Genomic DNA, 24,766 nt, shown 5'->3' with positions numbered 1-24,766 from the left:
AAAAAGTCTTAAAATATAAAACATGTGGGTACCGCTCTGCTAGTCTGTTGTACAGTTTTAGTTGTGGGTCGCTGTTACATGGATGTGTTAAATTTAAATTCAATCATGTAATATCATTGTAGACAAAAAACGATTCTGATCGAAGACCGTCTGTCAGCCTATATTTTATGATATTATTATTTATTACAATTAAAATAATTTATTTTACTATTAGTAATACTGTAAGTTGAATTTGATTTTTTTCCGAAAAATTCGAATTTTAAAATATCATTATGTGTATAAAATATAATGATACACTTTAAATGTCAAGTTCTCACGAATAATGTTTTTAAATTACATCAAAATAATGAAAATTGTTACTCTTCCAATTTTAATTTAAAATATCTGTAAAGAAAAACTTTTATTTATAATATAGTTTTTAGATTTTTTGTTTATAGTTTATAACAATTCTTGTTTTTAGTTTTCAATCCTTAGCTATAATAATTGAAAATTTTTAACTTCGTTTCTGAGTTACACTAAATAACAAAATCGATTTCGTCAATAACTAATTTTGCGTGGAAATACTCGTTTTTTCTTCATTTTTTGATGATTTTGGAATATACTAGGAATTTTAAATTTGTACGTCTCAAAAGAATTAACTAGATGCAATTCACTACTAGAGACTGCACCCCCAAAAGTTACAAATTGAAGCATTTCTTCTAATACTTTTCGTGTACACAGACACAAATAAAAAATAAAAATAAAAAAACACACTTCATTGTAAAGTTCATACCTACATTTATCGTTCACTCAGAATCTGAAATGAATAAATACTTGGCAAATAAGCAAAAATCAATAGTTGCATAGAAGATGTATAGTAATTATTATTAATTCCTTTGATAGTGAAATACCACTTAAAGTTTATATCATTAAACTAAAACTAAAATATTAACGCAATAACAATATAAACAAATTAATGAGTGCTGCAAGTCTCACGCAATGGTTTGAAGTATATTATTTTTCAGTTAGGTAGTCGTTTGAACTACCACGGTTACTATGGATGTGATTAATATAAATTGAGCATAAAAAATTAGTGTATTAGCTCAGTGCACCATTGTTGAATAAACCATAACTTGGCCAGGCCTTATTATTAATATTGTACTACATAATGAAGTGAACGCGTGTTAATTTATAACAGGTACATATTACACTGTCGTAACGTGTTTAATGTGTGATTAGTTATTCGTAATCTTCAAAATCGTCAAAATCGTTATAATCTAAAGTAAAAATGTTGATAGACACATTAGAAAACGGCCACGGCAAGAACATGTTCACAAACATACAGAACTGTAAAACCTTTCTTTTAACACCTAAAATATTAACAAATCAACAGGCGCATACAGCAGCATAGATTTACATTTTTCTGCGCGCGTATATTATAGTAAGTATGTCGGTCACTATATATGGTCGGTGGTGTTTATTTCTATAGTCGCCCTCTCAGACCAATTAAATCAGCACGAACCCTCCCCGTGTGAGGAAATCTAAACGACGTAAAAATAAAACGATATGATGAAAAAAAAAACCCGTGGATCACGGTCGGATAGAACTCCTTTCACGGGGGCGGAGGGGGGGGGGGGGTCGTATGGGAAATTGCTTATTTGTATTTTATTTACGGGCGAGAGATTTAAAGACGGAGCTCCGGTCTTGCGCTAACACCGAAGCAATGTGTTTTCCGAAGATCAAGGCGACGCCTCGCGCACTCAGTCACCCATTCGACGATCGGGACTATACCGTACAAAATATAACCACTCTGTTCGCTGTATCATCCGAAGGCACTCGTATTATACGGTAGAGTTCGGTGTCGTATCGAACAACGATACTGTCAAATTTTACAATGTCGAACCCACTGACTGATTTGTGCTTAATATAGTCTATAATTTTACACTCATACCGTACGACAGTGTGCGGGTCTGTGTGAGGCGCGTCTTATTTTTTTTGAAAATCGCAACACTTCGACGTAGTGTACAGAACCGCTTTCGTTTCACTGCACCGCAGAAATACCGGATTTCGTTGGATACTTTTCTCTTAACACGACTGAACACTACGTCGATGTTAATTATTTATTATTATGGATTGTGTTCTCGTACATCGGCGCACTGCAAATCTATTATACACTATTCTATCCGCCTCCTGTCTGCACTTAAGGTAGACTGCATCATGCACTTTTCTATCCACCTCCTGTCTGCACTTAAGGTAGACTATGCACCATACACTATGTGTCAAGATATAATACACGAGATATATATAAACAATATGAACGGTTAAATCTTCATTGCCTTATACATTACCATTATTGCCTTCTACATAAAAAAAACAATACTCATAACTCGGGCGGTTCACAGTCTGCAATATACCTACAAATATTTACATAGTATAGAAAATTTAAAAGTAAATTTGACGAATATTCCTGATAAATTGTATATAATAAAGCTGTAGGTCTCGTCCGTTTCGTGAATGGTGAATGTCGTGCAATGTGATAGCTGGCAATCGAAATATTCGTCATCGCTTCGATACACGTCGCTCGATGAATGCACAACAACTATTTAAGCTCCTATATAATATAATATATATCATATATTATTTATTATTATTATATGTGACCACCGCGCCCATTGTTCCCACACAATATGTCATGATTTATTCACGCTCCTATTATAATATAATATGTATATTTTAAAAGGGACGTTCCAATTATCCGTTGGACGGTCGTTTCCAGAGTCGTTCCGATGCGACGGCATTGGTGGGGAATACGATGGAAGAAAAATAAACCACCATATAAGTATATAATATCATATAGCTATATGGTAATGAAAAATTATTGTGCGGCCTAAAACCGATTTAAAATCAATTTTTTTTTTGTTCGACTTTTTATCCGCGTGGTGGTGCAGTGCCTGACGTGCGGGCAAGGTGAAACGAGGCAACAATATTGTCCGTTACCCTGGTCAGGTATCGTGGTCGGCTATATATTATTATTTTCTTTTAATTTGCATTTATTCTTTCAACTTTTTTTTACTAATGTTAATTTATTAATCCTACCTATATAAATATATGTGTGTTACCGTGGGGCACAATAAAAAATTGGGGAACGGAGTGGCCGAGCGGACTCAGGCATCGGTTGCGACGCACACCGACGACGTTTCGATCACGACTACGGGCGGCATTTTTCTTCGGGCAGTCACGGTGTCCGGAGAGAAAGGCCGCCATCGCCCACCTGGGCATCGCAAATACCTACAGGTGACCACTTAAAAAAAATTCTGCCAAACACTCACATGTAAAAACTTACCGTTCCAAACCCTACACCGACCACAATACAACCCGGCTAACAGATAATGGCCATATAGATGCCGGGCTTAAGGATCAATAAAAAAAAATTTATTAAAAATTAAATAATAATAATTAATTATTTACGAGATTCAAATGCGATATGAACTTTATACCTATACAAAGACGGCGTAGATGATGTTTTGAGCAAAAAGATAAAATAACGTACACCAACGAAGGATTAGGTGATCGCATTAACGTAGTACAACATGAATGCATTAATAATATATTATTAGGTACCATCATCATTGAATTTTTATAATTCCTAAAAACATACCAAATAAAATAATATATAATTAGTCGTTATCTATACTACTTTTGTATATTATAGTAATTATTTTTTTTTTTGAAATTTAACTTGATTAACTCTTACAATGATATATTAATTTAATTTCACTAATTAAAATTATAATTATAGTGAAAGGTAAAAAGATAGGTACTTATAATAGCATAACTGTGCAGAAATCTAGTAGGTACCTACATTAATACTGTTTTGTCATCATCTTATTTGTTATCTACTGACATACAACCTTAAGCACACTAACTATTTAACAATTTTACTTACAAAATTCTGTGATTTTAATCAAGAATGTTGTCAAATACTATAATTTAACAACAACTACAATTGTAAGAAATGATAAATCGATTCTGATATCCTAACAATACATCTGTGTTTGTATTTTCCACGTTTTAAATAGTTTCAAACCACAACATCGCTATACTCCCAAACAGAATTATTATAAATATTTAAAACGTTGCATAATTATTATAATGTATAAGTACAATTATAAAAAGTATTCAAGTAAATATAACTAGTAAAGATTGATTTAAATTTTAAGCAACTTCTAATAATTATAATATTATAATATTTATAATTATACTGTACGCTCAGAGACAAATGACAGCGATGCATGATTTGGCAATAATTGAGCTTTTGTGTGCTGTTTGGCAAATCGGTAAATTTAATAAACCCAATTAATAGTTATATAAAGTTATATATTATCTTAAAACCATATTTATTATTACAATCATCTTTCATCACAATAAATTTATCGTATTTACATGGATGATATGTTTATAAGTTATAAGTTGGTTGTACTCTGTCCAAAATAATAAAGCATTTTTTTTTTATATAACATCCATTGAACCAAAATATTTCTATGGGAACAAATCAATAGACATACAGCCACAGTAAAAAATAATATATATACATATATATTATATACAGTCGTTTATTTTATGACTCAATATAATTATTTAAATTCTAAGGTTGTCACATTTCAACGATAACTTAATATTATCACATAATATGCCAAACCAACAATTTAAAACAAAAATAAAAAATTAATTTTATATCGTTTTGTTAATAACTGCGTGTCTATATTTTATCACTTTCTGTTTGACTGTGTAAATACACATGATTTTTACTTGAACGAATTTGTTCAATTCATATCCAATAATTCTATACAAAGTATAGTGTTTATGATTGTTGTATATGTTTTTCATCAGAAGTTTGGGTTTTAACAGTCGTAGGACAAAAAATCATTTTTAGTCAAACAATTTGAGCGTAAATATAAAGTATAAAACAGCACACTATCAAACAAAATGTTCAGCGAACGGCACCTATTTAAACAGGTGATTAGAATATTAATACGAATCTGAAATAAAATCTCAAATAAAATGTTCAGCGAACGGCACCTATATAATCAGGTGATCAGAATATTAATACGAATCTGAAATGTTTTACTATCCAAATTATGACATTGTATCAAGGGTTTTCCTATAATTATTATTTATATTATGCTTTCGTCACTTAATTTCGAGTATTGTAATGTACATAATAATAATATAGTAGATGACATATTATTATACAAACAATAAAGAGGTACCTTCTTTGTCATTGATTATAAATACTAGTGTTTATAATATTAATGTTCTTTATATTTGTTGCTATTAAATTGCCTATATAATGCGCCGTGTTACAATAAAATAATAATTGTTCAAATCAAAAAGTACAATATTAGTAATCTGTGATATTATATTTGAAGATAAACTATAATTAATGATTTTTAATTGACGTAAATAGTAAAGACCAAAAAATATATATAATATATATATTATATTGTATAATAATATTTATATGATATTATGATCGCTTCAGAACTGACGAGATGTTCATATTATACGATATTTATAATATTATCTACTTCTATGACCACAGACATAAATATGATTTGATAAAATCTACACCATCGAACAAATTTTCTATTCGAGTCCAAGTTATACAAAATATGTGTTCACAGTCAACATAGATGTATTAATCATTATGAAAATACAACACGTAGTTGTGCAGCTAAACAAATATCTCTATGTATTATTAGTATTTATTTTTCCTGTCTACACAAATTGAGTTTATTGAAATTTCTAGGTATTTATATGGAATTTAATTAAGCTTTAGTCACGTATAAATAAAATCATATTACATTTTTTTATCTTTAATATTATGCTCAAAACAATTAAAATTAATATATAATATAACTAGCTGATCCCGTGCACTTCGTTGCCCGTTAAATGTATCAACTCTATATGACTCAAACTTTGTTCAATTCGTTATTTAATATTCGGTGTATGGTGTTCAAAATGTATCTTAACTTTTCCGTTGCCCGGAATAAAAATTCTGATTCGCAGCAGTACATTTTCAGGTAGGCAATCTACATGCGGTAGATCGTGGACCCCGCCGTGCTGTTTGTACGTAAGTGTATGATTTAACTCTAAAGTATCAAAGTTATACCAAGTTTGTCGTTCTTACTTAATTCCACCTACGATGGATTAATATAATCAATTTATACCAAATTCTATCCTAACCTAACCGTACTAAAATCCGATTAATAAAAAAAAAACAAATTTAACCCTTTGTAAATTAACTTATCTTCTTCCCAGAGGTCTAATCTACCTACAAACATTAATTTATATATAAATATATCTAACTATATAAATACAGAGACTATAACTATACAGACTAAACTCTAGAACTACTTATCAGATCTTCTTGTATTTTATATTATATATATATATATATATATATATATATATATATATGTATATTGACAAAAAATAATAATACAAATCAGCAAACATGCCCGATTAACCAATAGCAACCTAAAATTTTCTTTCATATAAACCTTCTCCGTGAAATACTCTTTCGTTAAAAAAAAAAAATCAAGAAGATCCGATAAGTAGTTCCAGAGTTTAGCATCTACAGAGATTTTCATTTCACGTTTTTATAGTTTGATATTATATTATAATTTATATTTAAAAAGTAAAGCAAATAGTTTTTTTATTATTATTATTATTAAAAACCCATGGCAACCATTTATACACAAAAATTTCCATCTGAAATCTCAAAATTCTCGTTTTAGCACCTCCCGGGGTTGATCCTCTCCCTTTTAAAATTAGCCTATCTTTTAAGTTCGGCCAAATTACACACATTGTAAAAATGTCATCAAGATCGGTCCAGTAGTTTCGAGTCCAGAGTTTATTCCGGACAAAGATGTGACACGGGATTTTTATATATAAGATATATACATATTTTTTTTTTCATTTAAATAATTTAATTTAATTTGTAACTGATATGAATTAGATTTTTATAAAATAAGAAATTTTACGTTCATATTTTAAGCTATATACAACCATGAAAAAAATTATACATACATCGACGGAAGAAACAATTCAGATGATTAAATGGATCAGGCTGTATACAATAATATAATATATACAAGGTGAGTCGAGTCACCAAGAATTCGTTTTTATCGGTTTTATCATCAAAATATTTATTGTCGCTTGGTGTGGCGCGGCGGTTGGTTTCAGTTTTGAAATCAAGCATCAGCCAGTGCCACTAGTTCCCGGATGGGTGACCGAACGGGTTATAGTGACAATCCTTGCAACATATACACACGTGTTCTAACCAACCATACCCTCCCCCACAGTAACAATCCTACTAAAAAAACTACGAACAGAACAGCTAATGATCATAGGTGCTGGTTCAATTAAAAAAAAACATTTATTTAAATCTTTATTTTGGAATTTTAAAGTGTATTTGAACACCACATTTTCAGATACTCAGATTATTTTTTTAATATAATTTATGCATAGACCTGTGAAAATATATATTTTTGTTTTCAATTCAAACCACTATTTTTACTGTAAATTGTTAAGCAAATGAATGTTTTTAAAAATGTTGATGAATTCAAATAAAAATTACAACGATTAGTTTCTAAATTATTAACTTTATATTAAAGTATAATAATCCTCAATAACTGTTCTTCATTAAATTTAAAAAAATAGATTTACTATTCAGGGTTATTAATAATAATTTTTGTAACAAACAATATTATAGCATAACAAATATGAAAATCTTATATTTATATTATATTAATGTTAATTAATAAATTTATTATAATCACCATTGTATATGTATTTATTCATAATTTGTTTTTAATTTTTCTTGATACAGGATAATCATTAAATGGCATATAAACTTTAAGTATAAATGCTTGAATAAATGTATCATTAAATTAGAGTGAGATGCTTTGAGTATTACTCTGTAATATTCATTACTCATGAGTCTCAATAATATATACCTAATTAAATGTTTATCGTCCACGTTCAACTGTGGCAGAGAAATTAGACAGATGTATAATATTGTTGACGTAAAAATAAAACATATTAAACCTTACATTAGTGAATTAAGCAAAATCTAATAGTATATTGAAGAATAACACAGTTAAATGAATATCATACATTAATTGTACTTCTATTGCCGAAACATGAACAATACATAATATAGGTAAAACTTTAGTTATTTACGTTCACTAACAAAACATTTAATACCGCAGAAGTAACCCCTTCGCCGCCATTTTACTCGCACTTTATAATATTTTATCTTAAAAATCGACATACGGATAAAAGACGCAGTGAAAAAATATGATAATGTGCACGTGCAGCGACTGTTAAGTACCGAGATCGTTCGTAAAATCCGACGGAAATATAATTATGGTGAATTTTAATTGATTGAAAATAAATCACTGATGAGTGATGACGGTTTGTGGTTCGAATTTAGTTTCCTCGTTGATATCGCTTCACGCGCTCGGACGTATAATATAACAATATAATATAATATAATATATTATATTATCGTTTTGTGCATATCAACTATAAATTATAATGCACTCGTATGGCCGAGTCGTAAAAGTGATGGGGTGTGCCACTGGGGATGTACGGTACATATTTTGTAATACAGACGTATATAGATCGTTTCATCGTTAACCAGAAAATATAAGGGATTTTTAAATTTTTTTGGAAACAATACTATGATAATTATTGGAAAATATAAAATAATGTTTTTTTCAAACAAGATTGTATTTAAAATTATTCCTTATATTTCCTGACATAAAAGTAATATTTTTCTACCGGCAAGGAGCTGCAGAACGGGGTGTCGCAACTAAATATACTAGTAATATAGGCTATATTATAATATAATAACTAAACTATAAATACTAAACGACGTTTGACATTATATATAAATAAATACGTAGTGGGCCGTCGGGTTTCTATTTTTACTTTCCACTCGGGTTGTTTTACATGAATACGCGTCGAATCGCTCTGTATAACATAATAATAATAATAATATATTGACCGGCTCGACGCGTCCTACGGGTTTATTAGGTCTATACCAGCCAGTATACGGAACATAATTTACTACGCGTTTATATACTTTTGCATGTACATATATACATATCTATAATATATACATATATATATATACATTTGGGAGCTGTACAAATATTATTATTTCGTTGTATGAGACCGGTCGGTGCACTCACTGCAGGACGATTGCAACCCGTCATTAACACCACCGGTACTGGTACTGCTCTCTCTCCTCCGGCAGTGGTCCACGACGACGTCATCGGGACCCACGACCGGGTTCAGTTCCAGTATGGTGACATTGTAACGTTTCCTGGCATTCTTAGGACAAATATCCCCTGTAAAACCAACCAACCTGTAGTCTCGACACGCATATACGACCGTCAGAGTACATTTTCTACACTGCACAAATTCAATATACATCGATACAGCAATAATTATTGTACATTATTAGTTTATTTATGTTAAAGGTGGTAAATATATTACGCGATGTCTACGACCAGTTGCGTGATTCCGGGAAAGGATAAATGAGGAAATCGCATCAAGAAAGTAGTTTACCGTAGGGGGGGGGGCTAAAGTATAATTTTACTACTAGATATTTTTAAGCAATTAAAAATCGTATACCTTTACCAAATATTATGTTTTTATTTAAATAGAGTTTGTTAGGTATTCAATTTGTTGAAATTCTAGTCAAAAACTATTACTTTTAGACTATTTTAGAATAATATCATTGACAATGATAATATTATATTCTTCGTAAATCACTCGTCGATAAATTAACAATAATATGGATTGACATAGACCGTAGGTATATTGGAAAAAGATTAAATGCATACCACCCATCAAGACAAATGGGATATATTAATTAAACTAAAATAATAAAAATGTGTTTGACTTATAATACAGACAAATATTGCTGCGTGAAAAAGATAATTTCCTTGCCTACAATGCTTAAAAGAAGTACTTAAGAACAACAATGGACAGTTTGAGCATTCTAGCCGTATGCTACAAATGTAATGTTTTTATTGACTTGGACAACATTATTGATGAGTTTTTAGCGAATAGCGTTGAGGAAAACAGTAAACTCTCATTTAAATTTTAAATTGCTAAATAATACCTATATTAATAATTCTGTTTAAATAATACATTTTATATATGAATTTAAAATAAGAAAAACTAATACTCTATACCTTTAAATATTTTCAGAAACCCCTTAAATATATAATTAAAGATATAATATATAATATATAGCTATAAATAGTAAATAGTGGCGTTAACCGTCGGGCAAGAGCTGGTATTTGCTGAATATTAGAAATTTAGCCTATTTGATAGCTCATAACAGAGGGACAGGTTTTTTCTTGGCTTTTAGTTTTAGTTTAGTCATGATACTGATCACTCGGATATTTTTCTGTTGTTTAGTATAGTTGCAAAATAAAGAACAATTATAGAAATTACTCAAACCCTCTAGTTTTGGTTCGTTTTTGTATGTTAGTTTATAACATTGTGTATTGATTGTAAATAATTTGCTACAATTCAACCTAAAACTGAAAAACGGTTAGGATAGTCGACTCTTCTCGGGATACGAATAAAGGAAGAGATTATTTGCTTTTAAAATTGATGTTGGTACTTTTTATAGTCAAATGAAATAAATTGTGTGTGCGGGTGAAGAGGAAAGGTATTAATTTAAAAAAAAAAAAACAACTCCCTCCGTGTTTTTCCAATATTACACCACTGCTTACACTTGTGGACGGGTGGCATATTATAATTCATCGTTTGAAGTAATTCCACGATGAGCTAAACAATAATTAATAATACCAATATAATATATATATATTATATTATATTCATTTTTCAATCGCACGTCTTGAACGCGTCCCTACTGCAATACCTCCATCCGAGTTTAACGGTTTTCGTAAACCGCTTCCGACAACTGAGTCGATTGGTCCGAAACGATTCGTGCGAGTACAAATGATTTATGATCGACGTGGTGACGATATTCCAGGACGATCGGAATAAATGTGGTTCTTCGTCGGCATGAGATGTGTTTTTGTTTTAATTAGCATTTAAAATGAATTCATGTATTTTATACTGACAGGGACGACGAAAGTTTTACACGACTATTTCAAACCCTTTCTAGACACGTAGTTTATGCAAGTATAGAAAAGTATTCTTTTTTATTTAATAATATATATGTGTTGCATCATGTTGTATCATCGACGGCATTTTATATACGGACACTAAAATATCAATAAATATATTTACAGTTTTAGTACTTTTATTTGAAAGCAATTTATGGTTAATTTACTTTTATCGGTGTTCTATAACGGGTTTTATCTACTAAGGTTTCAATAACGTTTTGATAAATCAAATGTCATAGATGAGAATCAGTTTAAAACTATTATGTCCCCCGTCCACATAACTGTTGAGTACTGCACATGATTTTCAATTAAAAAAGGTTATTAAAAAAAACACTGGCTGAGAGCCATCCTCTTCTTGAAATTACTTAATAGACTCTCGTTTAATTTAGATCGTATGTTGAAAGCATAAGTCCTTCCCCGGTAAAATAAAAGTATAATTGAACGGTAAACACTAAACATGTCTGTGTATCTACCACTGTGTACAAAGGTTAAAAAAATAATAATTAAAACATAAAAGGCGAATATATGTATTTTTCTTTGGGAATATAATTTATTGTTCTATAGGAAAACAAAAACGATACAGTACGCCTGCAACGGAAGGAACAAAAGCATTGTTTCCATTATTATCGTTATTATTATTACTATTATAGTTTAGATTTTTTGCATTTGCATTTAAACAAAACTGTTTATAAAAATAATATGTCGTTTTATCGTGTACCAACGGACTAAACGATTTGTCGCATTGCAGTATGCGTGTGAGTGTAAAACAATTTATATTCTGGTTCTTAACAGTGGCACCAAGACGAATAGCTAATGCGCATCAGACTTAATGAAAATGTTTCCAGCCGTGAATTAAAAAATAAAAATAGGAAAGAGAGACGGTTCGAGAGTGAGCTTGATTGTTGTATAATTTAAATCGTGATGCGAATACAAGGTAACTCCATTAAACAAAATTCGTCTCCGAAATGTCGTCCTCTCAAACCCACTGAACATAATCAGATGCAATTTATTGCGATAAATCTCACCTCTGTCAGGCAAACGGTGTTGTTCGAAGTGCAGTGTCAAAATGTGCATTGCGATCATTACGTGTCGGACGTACGTATATTATTATAGTACATATTGTGTGTATATGTATATTATATCGGTAGCGAATACTGTAAACACTGAAGCGCCGTCGGTTACCTTTGGTCCAAGAAGCCGGTGACAATAGCTGCTGAGCCTCTTCCAGAACGACGGGATCCATAACGACTCCATCTTTCATCGTTGGCACAGCAGTCCGGAGTCAAATCATAATTCACCAGCCGTCACTTTCCGCCTCCGATTCATCTGCAACATAAATTCCATCATTGCATCACCACACAGTATCGTCGACGGGCCAGATAATATTATATTAATTATAAGTGTATGTTATACAGTGATACACCGTTCACGAGTACGATATTTCAAAAGCGACTAATGACTATTAGCAGTCATCGCACAAAAAAATCAAAACTTGTCCGAAACTTGACTCGTTGTTGAGCTGTTCAAACCCGGGGCTTATCTTGGAAATTAAAATACATGTAATATTTCAACGTGCAGCTGTATTCTACTACCATGGTATAACTTATAAATACAGAAATTATTTCTCGGTTATATTCCCATCCTGGATAAGTCATATTATTTAATACAAGAAATAATAATAATTAAGTGATACAATAACAACACATTAAATGTAATGTTCATTTAAAAAATGTATAGGTTTCCAACGAAATATGGATTGATCATAGAATTTATAGAAACTATGCGAACCAATCATAGGCGTAGCGTGATGAATTTATACAGGAGGGCTATAGCCTATTATGTTTCTGGTACACAACATAAATTCTAAAATGTAACTAAAAAAAATTATCAATTGAGGGGGAGGGGGCTAAACACAATTACAGGGGGGCTATAGTCCTCTTATACACCCTCTGCTCTACGCTTTCGTAGTAAAGTAACACCCGTTTGTCACCCATCTATATTAACCTGCCATGTCACATGGTTGAACCAACATCAATCCAGTTGATTTGATATTAAAAGTGTTGAAGTTATAAATATTTTAAAACCTATGAAGTAAGTATATACATACAACAAATAGTAAATGTGACATTTTTAATGATGACAATTATAATTGTGCTTTATAATATTATATACGTTGGCATAAATTAAAACTATACATTTTTCGATTAGCATTTCCAAACACGGTAATCCATCAATTGTGGACCTTTGACAAATAGAGACACACAATGGCACCCATGGGACGTAAGACACTCCATAATGATTGGGAGTTGAGTTAATGCAACGAACGAGATAAATCGTATACTAATAGTAACTACTCATCGTCTATGTAGCATGCCGTGATTTCAATCGTTTATGAGTTATGGTGATATCAAATTTATTATAAATGAATACGTTATAAGAATATAAGATTTGAGTGATAGAAATCGATAAACATAATTTATTAGTAAAAATTTTAAAAACTTTTATAGTACAAAAGTATACAACACAATTTTTATTAAATTTTAAAATCAAGTTTAAAAAATGACACAACTACATGTAACTAAGAATATCATAAAAATGTATTTTGTAACTATTTTGTTCGTAATCATTTTGCGTCATTTTTTTAAAACAATAGATTTTATACACGGAAATAAAAACTTTTGCGTACACTTTAAAACGTTAAAAATCTCATTTTATTATTTTAATGACATGATGATTACAATGACTTGAATCTCATCATATATAAAACTGTATCAAAAACATAGCTACACAACAATAATAATCCATTGCCTCTATCATAAATAATTTTAAACTATTTTATTCACTCGTCAAATTTAAAGCTATACAGAAATCATTGGACAAAGGTAATTATAATGTTATCGTAATAACATTATTGTTTTCTACAAACAATTAAATAATTAAAAAATGTGTCAAATCATTGATTTTTTAGTGATAAAAAAACTTCTGTGACTTTTGTATATTTATAAATAATCCTAACAGAAATAACACACTAGAACGATTACGTAAACACGTTTGCGTATTGAAACCGTATAATAAATTCAATACAGCTACTGAAATTATAATTATTTATAACATTATTAATCAATAATAATAAGTGGAATTGGAAACACAAGTGACGAAGAAAGTCGTCAAATGCTAACATGAAATATAACTGTATCCGAGAAATCCAACGCTGGATACATATCATTTTTACTGCAAAACAAATGTACCTATAATTAAGACAAAACGTTTTTTCAGTGTTTCTATTATTACTCTCATGAATTCAATAAATCGTCCATTTCCACGGGCCATTATTGGGTCATCTGATCACAATATACAAGATACCAACGTCGAAATGTATTACCAGGAGAAATATATTATTTATTTTTGAAAGGTGAGTAGTAATTTTTTTTCAAATTTTTCTAGAAACACATTTAAATTAAGTAAAACAAATTATAATCCAATTCAATATTATAGAATTCATATAACTTAAATGCCACATTGCTTTATAGTGCCGATTAAATTAAATATACTCACAAGTCATAGTTATTGTAATACGTATAGAAATAGAAGTAGTCATTTTATTATGACTTTTATATTTATTAAATGTTGCGCTTTTAAATACTTGTATGGGTAAAATAGAAAATGTTTTCCTTTGGTTTCGTTTACCAAATGGGATAAAACATTAAAACAAGACTTAAGAGTAAAAAAAAACTATTTATATGCAGGCTTTTTATATTTAATCCATTTTTAAAAAGTTATTATTCCTCGGGTAGGTATTAAGTTACTTAAATCAAGCCCCAGTGTAGTAGAGAGGAGGGACAAAAATCTGTGGCTACCGTTCCCAGTGATAATATTTATCTACGGCTCTAAAACTCAGACATAATATTTCGAAACATAGTAACAAAATATTAACATTAAATTAAAATAGTGTGTTTAGTATTTTTATCATGTAATATTATTATGTTATGATCAATATGATAAATGATAAAACTGATATCATAATATTCATAATAAGTATTATTTCGATACAAATGAGTTCGCAACATGAATAAAATGAAAAATAGTTCGGTGTTCAATTTTCAATTTGATAATGTACTACCATCCTATAAATATCCGAATCAAGATGTTCGCAGAATTTCATTCTTTTTTTTAAATATATTTGTAACAATTTTGTATCTCATAAGTTGAAAGTCAAATATAGTATCATTATTGGATTGTGGTGAATTTATGTTTAAATAATGTTTATTTCATATGTTTCTAACACTACTACATTATATATTATCAAGGCTGGCCAACCGCTAAAAAAACAATGTATCACATGCTTACGATCATTTTTAGTATTTATAAATGATTAAAATCCAATAATAACGTTATACTTTTTACCCTACTTGCAAGCACGAAATAATGTCGTGATGCTTATATGCGCAACGACGATGAGAAGTAGACTAGTAGAACCATACCGGGATTTAGCAGTTGAGCAGTTTTTTCTATTTTTGTTATAGTTTTTCTGGTTTTTTATTCGATTATTATTTATACACACGATCAGTCGCTCCGACACAATACTATGCGTATTGCATCACATACAATACGAATTGTATATTGTAATAATATAGTGTATCCACGTCTAAGGACCTCCGTGGTTTTATTTTCCATTTGTCACGTAAAACACTGCAGCACAATACAGATCCTAGTATTTGTAACCAACGGTCATCGTGTACAGCTACCACACGGATATTATTATTAATTGGGTCCGAACACACACACACACACACACACCTCCTCCAGACGGTCGGATTTTTCTGACGAAAGCGTTCACCGATCCTCGGCCATTTCGACGATGTGCCTCGCGAACCACATAAATCATTCGCACGGTTGAGCTCGCGGCGAAAGGCGCATTTCAACGGAGAGCTAATAGTCGCCCGGCCACCACGCCAATATCATATATAATAATATGTTAGGGACCGTGATAAACGACTTGAAATCCTCCGAAAATTGGTCCCGGAGGAGTGTGTTCTAATCACGGTACATTTGTCTTGCGGTGTCCGAGGTGGAGACTGCGGCCGCGCGGGACAACGCCGTCCGGCAAATGATTAAAATTCTTTTCGGCCATCGCGCCCGAAGAGTATATATCGATCTTGCGATCGTTACTACTATTGACGAGACGATATTATTATTATTATTATTATTATTATTATTATTATTACTATACGACGGCCCCCCGATAGCAATAAAACCATTATACTATGTTGTTGTTCGCGCGAGTACCTGTACGTTATTCGCACCACGAGACCCGCGGGCCGATTTGAAATGCAAACGCCGCCGCTGTCTTGTGTTTAATTAGATAATAAAATGTACGGTGTGCTGCTTAAACGGTCCGAAAAACACTTAACGCGTTACGCATATGCTATAGTATAAACGGACCGTATAAGACGAGACGGCGGCCGTTGGATCGTTTGGAAAAAGGTATGTTATATAATGTTATGACCGTAATACCAAAATGCACTCAAACTCTTCAACTACCTACCTGGCCCTCCACTACCGGCCACATCCAGAATAATCTTTAAAACATCTAAGTAGACGCAACTACCTATTGGAATACTTAATGGGAATCAATATTTTGTCTTTTAACATATTCACATAAACTAAAGGCCAATAATATATTGATGACGATGGATTTTTAAATTATACAAAAAAGACAACATTTTAAATGTATGTAAACCAAAAGAAAAAAAAAATTATTTCTTATAATGGTTATTGTGATTACTAATGTTCTGCATCAAGCATTTACAAAATTTATATTTCAAAAAGTAATTGACGTATAACACTATAGGTTAATTCATAGGGGTAAAAATATTATGCAATGATCAAAAATCCAGTTAAAAATCTCCAACAATAAAAAAATTCAATATCAAAAACTCAAACAAATTGGACAAAAGCTCCAAGTTAAAAAAAAAATGAATTTCCTGTTTATACAAATAATAATGATGATAGTTCCAATATTTGAGTATGATTGCCAAGTGTCAATAATATATTATAAATAATATTAAAAAATAAATTACAATATATTATTCATTATAAATAGTATTTTTTAAAAAATATAACTTATTTTAAAACTTATAGCAAGTGCCAGTTATTTCATGAAAGATATTTTAATAATTACCTACTACATTTTATATTGCATTTCAGACATTTCCAATATGTTTTTTGCTACTCAAAGATATAGGTACACATTATAAGACCTTCATGTAGTTCTGTCTTTTCTTGGCTCTATAAAATATATTTTAATTATTTCATGGTGAATCCAACGTCACCGACCCTTTGGGCAATCTTGAAAAATATTTTTATAATGCGATTGAATTTTTATTATTATTTAGAATTTATAAAAACAATGTATCCGTTATTTTTAACAATCGACTAATTTCAAACTTTAATATATTTGGATTTTCTGTTTATTGGTTTTCATATCCTATATTGATTAGTTTGACTTCGATATTCGTCCCAATACCATAACATACAGTTATTATACAATTAATATATTATATAATAACACAAACTATATTAATAATCACTTTACACATTCGCGTCTTTGTAGACGACTTTCATCTGGTGCCAAAACGTTTTTAAGATAGATTGTGCACTGCGGTGACACAATTTAGTTTTAATACGTTTTTTTTTTTTTTTATTGTTTGCAATCAAAATTGGAATTACTATTTACACCACCCGGTTCACGTGCACTGCCGTTTCGTTCCGAATATAAACGCGAAAAACTGAACATAACGTTTAACGGTACATTTCACTTATTTAAGGTTAACATATAAATATCCAATTGTTGTACACGAACGCTTTTGTAATTATGTAAATGTGTCTCCGACGATCGTACAACACAGTAATTATAAACTCAATTAAACGCGGTTTCACGGCAAGAGTTTCAATCTTATTTTTTTCGCGGTTATTGCGGTAGATCGCGTATTACTGCTACCATTTAAATGTGAATCCTAATTAAAGCGTAAATTTTTTTCTATCACCTTGTGCATATATGCATGGGCGCAAATATAAATTACCTCGGCAATAGGTTTATTATTACGATCCTATAATATAGTCCGCAATACGGTTGTGAACAATGCACACGTAAATATGATAATTTCCATAATATGACGGAACTGTCACGGAAGTACATCGTATCACGCAACACTTTGAGTTTCATCCCCCGACCGGAATAAATTATATTATTATTATTATTATATACTTTCGTGTAATATTTCGTGTTCCTTTTACTCGACGTTGTTTAGCCCGCCCGTGCCGCAGATATTATGATATAAATTATTATCTTTTCGTAATTATTTTAATAACAACAACGGGCGCCGAAAAACGAAATTAACCTCGCCAGCAACTGCCCAGTCAGCATGCGATCCCCCCCGTGACGTCCCGATGACGAGCCGGTAACCCCTTCCGATCTGCAACTCGGCCGTTTCGCTAAGTTCGATTATTATACGCGTTGATTGGCATTGCATATAAAATATATTACTGTACGATAATAGCCAATGGGTACATACAATGAAATACCGCAATGGTTGTACAGGAATCCGTGAAATCACGTGCAATAATTCGTTATGATTCCATCGGTCAACATGTACAGAGAGGGTGCGTGATAATTTTGACGGTGACGCTCATTATTTCTAGAAAAAAAAAAATTGAATCTTTTGAAAAATTTAAGTCCATTCCTTTTCACTCCCGTGTTTGTTAGTAAAACCATCCGTCATATCATATTCTGTTGGTTTTTTAATAGCAACCTACGTTTTTGATTTTATAATCCGGAACAGAATACTTTCGTAAAAATGTTTGAGTACCTATATACTTTAGTATATAGACGTGCCTATGCCCCGCACATTTTTCTAAATGCTCAAGCCTTGACCTCAATATCGGTAGACGATTTTAGCCTATTCTGTAGTTACGCAATGTATAAAGCTACGAAACGGTTCAATCAGCGCGTTCTGATTAGAAACGAACACGTATATTATTATGATTACAATATGTCTGCCGCTAACAATCCATCAACTTTTATAGCAATACTGATGACAATAACTATAATAATAGTTACAACGACTGATATGATTATGATTACGATAATAACGATAACTATAAAAATAATTTTCGAGTAAACACTGAACGTTGTCCTGTCAATTACGTCGGGTCGTTAATAACAATATAGTTTTAAAATATTCACCATTGCCGTACCCGAGAATTTGCCGATTGTCGACTGGGAGGTACAATGAGCAGTCATTACTTATATCTTGATCCCCCTACAAGTAGTTCACATCAAAACAAGCAGATTAATAATAGTATAACCATGTTTTATTTAGGTAAAACGAAACGCTCCCAAATGCAGGTATGTAAATATGTATATGTAATGAAGACCAACTTATTTAGTGGATAACATAAGGAAGTAATTAAAATAATGTAAAGTTTTTTATGGGGGTTGGGGTGGCCGTGAGTGAACCCGAAAACAGCCCTCAGTGTAGTTGTTCCAGGATTGTTTGCGTTTTGTACATCGAAAAACAAAAAACTATAACGGATCGTCCTCTCAAAAAAATTGTAATAGGTATACTCGATAGCGCCTCAAAACGAAAAACGTTACGATATAAATCATAAAGATTTAGTCGATTCGTCCTGAAAAAAAATGTATGTGTTCAAAACAATTTACTATGATATGCGATAGCGCTTAATAAACGCTCTGCTATCGATTTCTCATTGTAAACGAACAAATTATTAATGATGAAAAGTTACCGAGAGAAATTTAAAGAACATTTGGCGTATTAAACTCAAATGTTATCGATTTTGACATGATAATAATATATCGTTCTTAAATAAATAGGTAGTTGTTATTATATCACAATAAATCTTGTGGCGTAAAAGGCTCGCTGCACTCCCATTTAAGGTCGTTATTGCTACAGACTATCATACGCATAACAATATGACAAAAATCGTGCTCGTATTGCCCCAGAGTATTGTTAAGGTTTGGTAGTATACAAGAAAAACTAAATAGTTTGTGTCTTGATAATTCGAAGAAAAAATAATATCATTGACAAAAATTAAATAAAACAATACCATATCCAAGAACACTTTTAACGTGACATTAATTAACTTCGAAAACGTAAATTGGTAGGTAAATAGCTTAATTTTTAACGATTCGACGATTTAACGTGAAAACTTATTTTTCCTGCATACCTATACGTTTTTTGTTTTTTTTTTGTAATTTTACTGTATACTCCAGTATTGTATATTATAATATATTAGAGTTGTATATTATACTTTATAATCATATTAAGATAATTCTAGAATTGTAAACGTCAATGCACAATAATATGGGTTTTTGTGTTTCAATCATGACAAAATTAATTTCGTATTTTTAAAGGATCGCCTTTCGATCTATGTCACTTTTTGGTTTAAAATCACTTGTAAATTACTATTTTTAATAACACTAGTAAACTTTAGTTTTATTGTTTTAAGTAATCAAACGGTTTTATTTGTAAGAACTAAACTACTGGACCAAACAAAATTCAAAATGTATTATATCATACGAATAAGTTGCAGTTTGCGATCGTCGTGTCACTAAAAGCTATATAGAACTCATGTTTGAAACTTAAATAACAAGTGTACCAAAAACTTAAATTATAAGAAACATTAAAAAGAAATAAGTATTACATTTGATTACTTACAGAAACGTAATATAAATTCAGCCGGAACATAAAAAAATCGTTTCCTCGTGCCACTTTCGTGTGTATAGGTAATCAAAAGATCAGATATTGTGTAAAACCTACCACGAATATGCGTTATTATTTACAAAGAAATAAATAAGAAATAGAAATGCCAAGCTTATGTTGTAATAATCGATAATCTAAAAAATCTGACTAAACCTAGAGTAATTTTTTTTATTAATTTAACCATATTAGAGTCTACATGTACACTCTTCAGGTGTAAGCTTATACTAAATAAACTGGTAGGAGGTTACACAATATATATTGTCTTTATATATTTTCAATCTGCCCTTCTTTACAATTATGCATTTTTTATTTAAAAATCTTAACTTAAACTTCAAAATAATAATATACAGTTAATGTTGTATCAATATTGTATTTCCATCGACAATATTATAATTTACTGAACAATATTATAAGCTTTGTTAACTTAATGGGTGTACGAGAAAAAAAAATAATAATAATTTGTGTACCGTGTTTATTTCAATGGCATTATTTCCAGAAACATTCCAGTATCATCTCTGTGTTGTACAAAACCGAAACTATGGCTTTATTTATTTTTTACTACCAATGTGATTGAAAAAAAAATAAATCCAAAAATTCTGATTATGCTCTCGAAACACACAGGTGCAGAAAAATACCGATGCGCGCATGTCTGTGGCGAGTACACGCCAAAGCAATATATTATTATTCTTGGACCTTTGAACCCGACCAAACGTCTAACAATAAGACCTAGACCAATGCCTCGTGGACGTATCGTACTTCGATTTGCCAATCGTTGGGTGGAAGGGTTGATAGGTTAACTTTTATACACACACACACCCACACTCATATATATGTGGGTTGCCTATATTGGTTATATCTGACCTATATATTTATGTGGGTACCCTCTGTCTGGCCAATTTGCTACGGTCCGCGGCCACGAGTTTATCGTGCAAGCGACCGATGAGCGCCACGGCCCGACACCAGATCACTATCCGTTGTTTCTCTCTAAATCTTTCGTTCGGCGTGGCGATGGAGGGACCGCTGAAATGTCGGATATTGCTTGGGCGTCCAACTGCATGGTTATTGTACCTGACGCTCAAGTCCTCAAACAGTCGAACCCGTGGACGGTTCGCGAACGATTTGCATAATTACAAAACGGGATAACTTCTCTGAACTTCTCCCTCTCCCCCCCCCCCCATCCTCAACCAAAAACAACCCATCATTTCGGATCGTGAGTACGGTTGTGGGTTTTGGTGATTTTCTATAACTCTGCAGTTATATATGCGTGCCACTGTTTGAAGTGAGAATATTTTTTTGAAATATTGAGTTTTTTAAACCAAAGGGGTTTGATTCGTACAACTATTTATATATTATATTCATCGAAATAAAAATTTGTACACAAAATTACACGAAAACTATTATAATATAGCACGTAAGAACAATATTATTGCGTTTTGATTTTGCTCTCATGTACAATTTAGAAAAAATAGCTTTGAATCTAAACTTGGTACCTATGTCTGCCATTTATATTACGACCATATTATTAAAACGGTACCTATATACCTATAATATTGTATGAAATTCGCTCGCAACCGTAAAACTGTTAAGTAATTTATTGTATGAATATTAAATTATACATTTATATTGGTAACCACTATAATATAGGCATGTATCTATGGTCAATTACCCTAGATATTTACCATATTTTCTTTTTATAAATGGATATAATAATAGATATTTAACAGGTCTACACCACATCTACGAAATGTGAACGCTCTTTGGAAATGATAACGTTTTAGTTTACTTTATTCGAAACCAATAATAAGTAGTGACTGTGCAATATTCGATACAATTTCTAATTCCCTTTTGGCCGGATTAATATTAAAGTACAATTGCCTAAAAACGCATTGCCCAGTATTAGGTACATAATTGTATGGTGCATAAAATGTTATTGATTTTTTATAAAGTGAGCCAACAATCCTTTTTCCGTGTATTATAAAAATTAATATTAACCTTAGGTATAGGTTAAAAAAAGGTTTAAAACTGCCGTAGAATCTAAAAACGGTTATCATTTTTAAATAATGTCAAATTTAATAATTTACTGAACGGATTTTAACCACAACAATATCATTGTTTACTTTTAATGAAAATTATTATAATATACAAATACATGTGATAAATGAATAAATTAAACTATTTGAACACTAATAGTAAATGGGAGATATTACAATGTAAATATATTATGATGCAATCAGTTGTACTGCTCAATGTCTCAAATATTATGTTCAATAAATAATTACTGAAACCCCGTAATTCATAAGCACCATCTAGGTAGGTACACGTGTTTCTGACGTACTACGTACAAAAGTCCAGACACACTTTAAACGAACACCACAAAATAATAAATCACTTATCCATGTGCCAATATGTGTTATTTCATTTATAATTCAAGATAATAATATGTTCATTCGCACTACGCCCGGCCGGAAATTATTTTTAAATTTCTAACATTAGCAATTCAATTCACTCTAGATTACATTTGAAATGCGGTCGTCTTAGCGATTAAATGTACAGATTTTTCAACCATATATTTTAGACGGTAACTACTACAGTTAAAAAGTGGATAAATGTGCAGTGTTACCAGATTAACAAATTAATTTGTATTTAATTTACAACTATATTGTGTTACGAATATAGAAAATTATCGATGTCCAGGTAATATGTTAACGTTTTAACACTTAATTGTAAAACTTAACGATACTATTTTTTTTTTACATTATAGAATTGTATTGAAAATGATAAATTTTTAATTGTCATCTTCTGGTTTATTACACAGTCAATCACTTAAATTTTCTAATTTTAATCGATTTATATATTTAATTCGTTCTATGATCACATCACAAAATTCAGCTTATAAGCTAGAATAAATGTATGTCAGAAGGTACGTTTGATAACAATAAAAGTGTACCTCGGAAAATGAAAATAAGAACATCTCCCTCAAGGCAATTGAGATCGGTAGTGAATTTTGTTTTGAATAAAAACACTATACTACCTACGTGACCCTCAGAGGTACTACACTCTGGAGATCTAGCTACCCATAGAAACTATATAATCAATATGTAGGTGGTAGCTTTTGATTTGCGATTTCGTATTTCGTTATTAATGATTTATGACACAGGTTTTTCGACAAAATAACCTACATATACAAAATTAATGTACTGAAATCGAATTTATTTTCCCTTAAAACAATAAACCATAGTTAGTAATAATTTAATGCACTTTGGGAGAAGGAAACTTCAAGCAATTTGTAGCAATACATTTCTTACACTGACCATATTACACCACTCTTCATAAATCATAACGTATATAATATATCTACTATAAATTGTACCACTGCGCTCACATCTGATCAAGTATTCGGGGCATCAACTGTTAGGTTAGGTAAATTTTATTTGGCTGGATTAACCTCCAACGCACATTTAAAAACATTTACTTGACATATTTTAGAGATAGTTTAAATGGCAGACGTACGTCGACACCGAAGTATCAGCAATACATATTTCCGTTTATTCGGGTCATTAACTTTTCACTACGGTATTGAAGCTTTGCGCTAACAGAGATGCGCAACCGGAGGAAAACGTTAGCACGCAGTTTGATTTTTCACAATCACTCTTCTATTGACTACCTCCATACCTGTAGTAAAACCAATAGTTTCGTGCTATAAAATTAGATATCGACCTATTCCTGCTTTTATCCAAATGATTGCTTGGTCGAAAAATTACTCTTAGAGTTTGATTAACTCGA

The 24,766-nt window shown here is 31.1% G+C and overlaps 1 protein-coding gene across 3 annotated transcripts in view; it reads right to left on the bottom strand.

The window, feature by feature from the left end:
• The window catches only part of LOC132944876 (potassium voltage-gated channel subfamily KQT member 1), a 264,923-nt gene that overhangs the window by 162,374 nt on the left and 77,783 nt on the right, over window positions 1-24,766 (bottom strand). The window contains exons 3-4 of one of the 3 annotated variants that reach the window (XM_061014406.1): window positions 12,384-12,527; window positions 9,243-9,401 (exon numbers count right to left, since the gene is read on the bottom strand). In XM_061014406.1, the coding sequence (XP_060870389.1) occupies window positions 9,243-9,401; window positions 12,384-12,462 (238 nt within the window). In that variant the 5' untranslated portion in view covers window positions 12,463-12,527. Of the gene's footprint in view, window positions 1-9,184; window positions 9,402-12,383; window positions 12,528-24,766 lie in introns of all 3 variants that reach the window. The other 2 variants (XM_061014407.1, XM_061014408.1) reach the window with 2 other exon arrangements.

Source organism: Metopolophium dirhodum, chromosome 5, assembly GCF_019925205.1.
Source record: "Metopolophium dirhodum isolate CAU chromosome 5, ASM1992520v1, whole genome shotgun sequence".
NCBI lineage: Eukaryota > Metazoa > Arthropoda > Insecta > Hemiptera > Aphididae > Metopolophium > Metopolophium dirhodum.
This window is presented reverse-complemented; position numbering and strand designations above follow the sequence as displayed.